The sequence below is a fragment of the Octopus bimaculoides genome, chromosome 5 (genome assembly GCF_001194135.2).
Source record: "Octopus bimaculoides isolate UCB-OBI-ISO-001 chromosome 5, ASM119413v2, whole genome shotgun sequence".
NCBI classification, from domain to species: Eukaryota; Metazoa; Mollusca; class Cephalopoda; order Octopoda; family Octopodidae; genus Octopus; species Octopus bimaculoides.
In genome coordinates, this window is record NC_068985.1 from 122101659 (window position 1) to 122109535 (window position 7877).

The 7877-nt window shown below is 33.4% G+C and overlaps 2 protein-coding genes across 14 annotated transcripts in view; one reads left to right on the top strand and one right to left on the bottom strand.

The window, feature by feature from the left end:
• LOC106882136 (SUN domain-containing protein 1) overlaps positions 1 to 4451 on the top strand; it is a 104899-nt gene extending 100448 nt beyond the window's left edge. For all 10 annotated transcript variants that reach the window (XM_014932705.2, XM_052967982.1, XM_052967980.1 and 7 more), the window contains 3 exons: positions 488 to 655; positions 1815 to 1907; positions 2318 to 4451. In XM_014932705.2, coding sequence (XP_014788191.1) covers positions 488 to 655; positions 1815 to 1907; positions 2318 to 2431 — 375 coding nt within the window. In that variant the 3' untranslated portion in view covers positions 2432 to 4451. The remainder of the gene's footprint in view (positions 1 to 487; positions 656 to 1814; positions 1908 to 2317) is intronic.
• Positions 4452 to 4801: 350 nt separating this feature from the next.
• The window catches only part of LOC106882138 (meiotic recombination protein DMC1/LIM15 homolog), a 26135-nt gene continuing 23059 nt past the window's right edge, over positions 4802 to 7877 (bottom strand). For all 4 annotated transcript variants that reach the window (XR_001410954.2, XM_014932711.2, XM_014932709.2 and 1 more), the window contains 2 exons: positions 5707 to 5823; positions 4802 to 5020 (listed from right to left, as the gene is read on the bottom strand). Coding sequence is in view for 3 of the 4 variants with exons in the window: in XM_014932711.2 (XP_014788197.1) it covers positions 4951 to 5020; positions 5707 to 5823 (187 nt within the window). In the remaining variant the exon portion in view is untranslated. The remainder of the gene's footprint in view (positions 5021 to 5706; positions 5824 to 7877) is intronic.

The following is a 7877-nucleotide window of genomic DNA, read 5'->3' on the forward strand; positions in this document are numbered from 1 at the left end:
GGAAAATAACCAAGTTTCAAGAACTCATCAATGAAAATTCACTATCACATATAGAAAAATTAATAATTTATATATATTTTATCTATAAAGCTCAATTTAATTTTAATTTTTTATAAATTGATTTTGAGTTTTTACCTGTAATTTTGGATTTTGTCCCTAATATTATTATTTATATATATATATATATGAGAGAGAAAGAGAAACATTTGAAGAGAAATACATTAAATAAATTAAAATCGCAATATCACCAGCATCTACTTGAATGGCAAAGAATTTATCCAACATTGTGTGATGTTTGTGGCACATCGTCCCTTTATACAGATCAGTTAGGGATTGAACTCATTGTAAAGTCCTTGTAATAACCCTGTTGGGTTATTGATTACGACAAATACCTATTATAATATTGTTTATTAAAAAAAATTAAATCTTATGTGTTTACATTTGCATGTATAACCTGTATATTTTTATTCATCTCCAAATATTTCAGCCTGATGTTAATCCTGGTGAGTGTTGGGCCTTCAAAGGAAGTATAGGAGTTTTGGTTATTCAACTTTCCCGTTTAGTACGAATCACTGCCTTTAGCATGGAACACATTCCAAAGTCTATTGCACCTTATGGCCAGATTGACAGTGCTCCAAAGGATTTCTCTGTGTATGTAAGTATCCCATGTGTTGTTATTGCTAATGTTCAGAATGCTCACCCATTACACTCTCAGAGTGGTTGATGTTAGGGAGAGCATCAAGTCATAGAAACCATGCCAAGTCAGACTGGGGTCTGGTACAGCCCTCCAGCTTGCCAGCCCTGGTCAAACCGTCCAACCCATGCCAGCATGGACAACAGACACTAAATGATGATGATTCTTAGGAGAGAAATAGTTGATTATGTTTATTCCAGTAAATATTTCTGGAACTTATTTTACAGAGGACACAATCAATCTTGGTGTGATTTTAACCCAGAATACACAAGCATACTTGTATTATATTAAGTATACAATAGATTCTCTTTGTGAACTTATTCTATCTCTGTAACTGTGCTAGATTGCTGGGAATTTACCATCTATATGTGCACAACACTTTCTAAGACTGACACAGGTCTAACCTATGTAGTCATTGTGGGACAATGTGTAGATGCACAACTTTGTGTAACATGACCACCTAGTCCTTAGGTGGTTAGCCTGACAGGTCTAGTTTAAGACCATTACATCCTTCAGTGCTTTAGTAGAGTTCCCTCTATTGTAATCATTGAGTCCAGACCCCCTAGTCTCTTTGTCCATACTTTCTTTTCCTGTAGATATTGATAGATGTTCACTCTGGGCATCAGTCACACCAGTGTGGGGGAAGCTTGCAAAAGTACCTTCCCAAGGCCTGCAAAGCCCTCCCAGGTAAGTGTGGCTGGCTGATTCACTGGCCAAACATTTATAGATCAATGTCTGCTGGAAAAACATGGGGAAGGAGGAACCAAATGTCTAGTTTCCTGCTTGACTCCATCTTCACCTTTTATCTAAAAAGAAAGTTTTTGCCATGGAGAAAAGCATAAACATTACAATTATCTTCTTCATAACCACTACTGCCACCACCTGAATTCAATAGAGTTTAGTAGCTATTGGTTGATACTTCTGATCACTGTAGTTCAAATAACTGACTCTATTTCTTGCACTTGTGTGGAATGTTTTTTTTTTGTTTTTTTTTCTTTGAAATTATTAAATTTTGTTATTAACTAACTTTCTACCACTAACATTCTCAACCAACTATTCTCAATAAAATATTCGAGATCAAATTTATTGTTTTTTTTCCCTTTATTTCCCTTTTTTAAAGAGCCTGAAGGACATTAATGACCAGGAAGGTATAAATCTTGGAAATTACACCTACAGAGAGGATGGAAAACCACTGCAACAATTTCCTGTCCAAGTATGTAACTAACTAATTTTTATAATTCATTCCTCTCTTCCTTCAGCTTCTCTCTCTCTCTCTCTCTCACACACACACACACGCACGCACACATGCACACGCACCAATTTATCAGATTTTCAACTTTATAATGAGTGTAAGTTTCCCATGCTGGCATGGATCGGATAGTTCAACAGGAGCTTCATGTTTGTTTTGGCATGGTCTCTACAGCTAGATTCTTTTACACAGCACCAGTATGGGTACTTTTTTTACTATGGTGTTAAAAAAAAATAAATATAATTGATATATTGTATTTGTTGTCAATTGCACACCTTCAATTGTTCACTTTTCTGAAGCAAAGAAATTATTTGCATTACAATCTTAATTTTTAAATTTAAGCAAAATGTTTTGTTTTCTCTCTCTCATTTCAGACACAGGATGCAGCTCCAACTCAATTAGTAGAAGTACGAATAAGCAGTAACTATGGGAACTTGGAATTCACCTGTCTTTACCGATTCCGAATCCATGGAGTCCCAGAAAATTAGCAATATTCATATTCTATTTTTAAAGCTCAAAAATAGGGAGGGTGGGATAAGATTCTAATGTATTTTGTGTTTTTTTAATTGTATTTCTCGTTTAATGTCTGACTACTGTCATTTTGTCTTGAAGTATTTTAATTGTCCTTGTTATGATTGTTAAATATTTGTCTTTTAAAAAGTTTATTTATTTTATATAACATTTGTCCAGCTTGTAGTAAACGTGTTATTTTCTTTACCAGTTTGTTTTTCTTGTTAATTAATCTTTCTTTCATAATTATTAGCTTTGTCTTTGTCTGTCTCTTCTGGACGTCTTTGTTTGTTTTTGTATCATATAGTCAGTCATTAGTATTACAGTACACTTCGTACAGTAATACAGGTCGCTAACTCCACACAAGTCTCATATATATAGATATATATATAGTACACTGCTAAATTTGAGGTCAGCCTTCAAGGATGAGCCTTTACTTTTTGTAATGGTATCAGTTCCACATGTTGACATTCAGTTTACAGTTTACACTTTACAGGAGGGAAAAGAAATATCACTTGTTTTCCCTCCGTCTTGTTTAATTGAATTAATATTTCTAAACCATTACAATGTGTTTGGAAATTTATTGTTGGAATTTGTTATGCTGTTATTTTTATTCTTGTAATATATTTGCTTCATGGTTGTGTCTTTTTTAACTCACACTGATTCTTCAATCCAATCATTATTATCAGCTTCATTCAATTTCCCCTACACATGAATTTTTGATATCCTAACTGGTACAAGCGCCATAGAGTTGAGTAAAAGTTAAGCTCCCAGCAAATTATGTCTGTGATCTATTCTCGACAATCAACTCTCAATACATTAATTATAGTTCACTACATGTCTCACTAATGTCCTTGAAAAAGATAGGAATCTCATATCACATTTCATTTTCCCTTCCCTATGAAATTGTCTCTCCTGCCTCTGTCAAAAGAGCATTTTAACAATGGTTAACATTGCCCTGTTAATAATGAGTAACAGTGTAATATTAACAATCAATATTAATCAGTTAACAATGGTTAATTTTGTTGTTAATGTTTATCGGTGCACTTTTAACAGTTGTTATCTAATAGTGCAATGTTAACATTGGTTAACAGTGAAATGTTAGTGTTTAACAATTTTCTGTAAACAATGTTCAACAATGCAATTTAACAATGGTTTAAGTCATTAGCAAATGAAGGATGAGGAGAGAGACTGATCACTTCTCTCTCTCTCTCTCCATCTTTGATTTGTCTTGAAATGAGATAAAAAGAAGTATCATGTTTTTTTACATATCTTTCATGTTAGTTCCAAAACTAACCATTCCACACCATTATATAATACGGTTTCAGGTTTGTCTTTGTCCTCTCTCTTTCTCTCCCCCCACCTCTCTCTCTCTCTCCAGCTCTGCAAGAAACCGTTAATACCAGCTTACTAACTATTCATCATGAGTTTACTCATTGTCTTGTATTCTAATTATTCATTTTGAACATAAACGCTACTCGTAATAAATATTGTTTGGATTGAAGATGTGGCTATTGAAACACACACACACATATATAAATATAAAATGCCATTTAAAACATTGAACATTATTATAATTATGCTTTTTTTTTTTAATTTCATTTTGAAAATTTTACAAATAGGTAACTTTACAAAATGATTTGTAATTTATAATCTGTCAACTTTGTTTTGCTATAAAATCCAGTGAAAATGTTTAATCATAAAATACAAACAAAAAAAATTACCATTACTCTTTTTTTTTTTAACTGAAAACTTTCTGAACTGAAATTATTTATGCAATTTTATTTTTGTTCAACCATCACTTTTTCTGAAATACTGTTTTGTCAACCAAGTTAGTAAATCTTATTGTTGGCATCTTGCTACTTACATTCATTTTTCTGCAAAATATAGTTACAGAAGGCAGCAACTTCATTTCATAGAGATACATTTCATTACATTACATTCATTCATTCACTTCATATGTAGAGGAAATGCCTTAATAAAATATTTTGATATTTATATTCTTTTCTTGTTTTTTTTTGTTCTTTTTTTCATTTGTTTGTAAATTACCATTTATAATTATGTAGAAGTTCTGTCTATGCTGGAATGAGTTTCCTATTCATATAATATCCTTCCTAATTTTGGCACAAGGGCCAGCAATGTTGAGGGGAGGGGAAGTTGGTGCTTATTTTATTGATCCTGAAAGGATGAAAAGCAGTCAGCCTCAGTGGCATTTGAACACAGAATGTGAAGAGATAGAACTACTTAGCAACATCTTATCCTGCATGATGATAATTCTGCCAGCTTACTGTCTTTATTTCTACAAATATCAGATATAACGAATTAAAGGAAGGGTTTCAACACCTAGATAAACTGTGAAGTGAGCAATAGTTTTGTTTTATTATTTTTACCCAATATTTGAATTTCAGAATGTTGAAGTGCTTTTAATAAAATACATATTTTGTTTAAGACAATAAAAGCTACAGTTTGGCCTGGTTTATCAACATTGATATGACTTCTATTCTTTTGCATCATTGATTCCTCCTTGTGTGATGGAAAATGTTGCTTCACTTTCTGGTAGATCTGGGCTGTAAAACATGAAATGCAACAAAATTATTTAAAGAATAAAAAGTTTTGAATGGTACAACAATGCACTATAATACAAAAAATGGACTGTATACCTGTTGTAATTTAGTTATCTATAGTCCGATGATATTTCGGAATACAATTCCTTCTTCAGATATTCTTAGATGGAGTCGCTGCTATAAGTATTTTGACTGGTAAGAACTTAGTTCATATAAATTGGGTTTTCTTTGCAACCAGGTTGATTTTTTTTGTTACATTACCATCATGTCACAGACAGCAGGTAACTCTGTTGAAGCATTTACAGTATTTCCAGGGGCGGGGGGTATACTATAATGACTCCTAAGTCCATTAGAGGATTTGACAAAACTCTAGCTGATTATACAATGTTTTTGTCTCAGTTCTATTGTACCTATCAATGCACAGATAGACTAGGTCAACAATAGTAAATGTCTTGACTATTGACATTGTGCAACACACATTATATATACAAACAATAGCCTTCTGCTCCAATTCCACTTGCAAGTTATTGGTGAACCTGAACAAAAAAGAAGACACTTGCCCAAGGAACTCTGCAGTAGAAGCTTCAAATTCACAACCAGGTGGTTGTGAAGGTTTAAAATATAGATGGATGGAATATTAAAAAATAAATAAGTTGGATATTCAACTTTAGAAAACTGGAATTTAATACCTGTCATAGATCTTTGCAATTCTTGTATCTCCTCTTCCTTTACGAAGGTAAACCCTAATGGTGGATGCATGTGCTAGAATGTGTCCACCAATGGGTTTCTTTGGGTCCCCTTGAAACCTAAATGAAGAAAAAATATTCTCAATCTCTTAAAAGACAATAACTCAATTCATACTAATTTCTAAAATTAAATTTTTTTTTCTTTAGTTTTCTCTTGATATGTTAAAGTCTGTAATTTGAGTTTTATTTTTATTTGTGACTATTTTATTACACAAGTATCATTGATGAAAGAAAGAGCATTGATGGGTAACTGTTATGAGGTCAAGTTGTAAGAATGCTATTGCAGATTGTGTTCATATACACTAAGAATAAGTGTGTAGAATTTGTAAGGCATTGAGAAACTAAACATTTTGAGTATAGCCCTTCATTAAAAAAAAAAACATAAAAAATTTTTTTATAATATTACTGTGCACCTGTGGTGAGAGAGGGAGTACCCAGGTAAAGAAAAAAAATATAAGCCAGAGTAATGAAGTAGGGAAGGGACAACATTTAAGAAGTTAAACAATATAGAAATAGTTGCAGGTTGGACAGTGTTTGTAGTCCGTCTCGAACACCCTACTGTCCACTCTCCATCCTTCATTCTGACCACTAGACACATTTTGTAAAACCCTTCTTATCTAGTTATCCCCTATCTACCTCTGCACCTTCTTCAAATTGATCTTGGTGCTACTATAAACATTTGGAAATATTTCTCTCTCCCACAAAGAGCTTTGCTAAATGTCAGTATTCTTGACTAACCACAATATACAAACTTTAGTAAATCGTTTATTCAGATGCAAACCACCACTATTTTCAACAACACTCTGGTTTCTATTTGCAATTTTATATACGTGAAAACAATTCTCTGGCATTGCTAAAACAAACTGCAGAACATTAGAGTAGTTATTGCTTTCTCAATTATCACAGGAGTAGTTAAATTCTACACTCCAAACTAACAAATCATCTATGAACAGGGAACGTCTAGAAATAAGCTAATTCTCCCTGAAAACACTCCACCCTCTTAGAAAAGAACACATTCAAGTATGTGTCTTGCTAAAAATTGATGGTAATTAAAGCTGGAATGCATTTGACTATAAATCTATTTGATTAAAGTCATCTTGGATTATTTCTAATTCTGATTACTTACAGCTGTGAACTCTTATCACTCTAGTACCTACTTATAACTATGAGGTTAACTTTTGAGGTGTGTAGAAAATATAAATTCAACCAAAGACATTATGGAGACTAAATTATAAAATTGTTTTACTCTATAATAATTGTAGTGTAGAAAAACCTATTTTGTTTCAATAAATTAATGTATCAAGCCTAATCAATATAAAGATAAAAGTTTTCAATTTTTAATGTCAGGAATATGAAAAACTGAAATGGCATATACAGAAATAAACAGCATTTATATTGTTGCTATAAGCTGCTTCTGCTATCAGCAAATATGTAAAATCATGGATTTATTCAACAATTGTATATTAAATCCTTGGATGCAAGTTCATATTGCTGCCTGCTATTAATATAGTTTTCCCTTCAGAATGAGAGATCCACTTCATGCATATCTTGACCATGGACACAACCCAGTATTGGGTACCACTAGCCTCACAGTAGGTATGCTAATATGCTGCGAACTATGAGATAAGCTCCAAGTTAACAGACACTGTAATTGGATTTTAATCCTTGGTTAAAACCAATTCATCTCATATATAGCTTTTGTTCTTGGGAAATTGTTGTTTGTCACAATATCTCATTTTCTTTCTTCCCCTTTTCCCTTCCATAGGTCTTGGGCAGTGAAACATGGGCTGTAACTGCTGAGGACATACGTAAGCTCGCAAGGAATGAAGCCAGTATGCTCCGTTGGATGTGTAATGTCAATGTGAATACCCGTCAGAGTGTAAGTATCTTGAGAGAAAAGCTGAACATTAGAAGCATCAGTTGTGGCGTGCAAGAGAGACGATTGCGCTGGTATGGACATGTGGTGAGAATGGAGGAGGATAGCTGCGTGAAAAAGTGCCACACCCTAACAGTTGAGGGAACCCGTGGAAGAGGTAGGCCCAGGAAGACCTGGGCTGAGGTGGTGAGGCAAGACCTTCGTACATTGGGCCTCACCGAGGCGATGACTACGGACC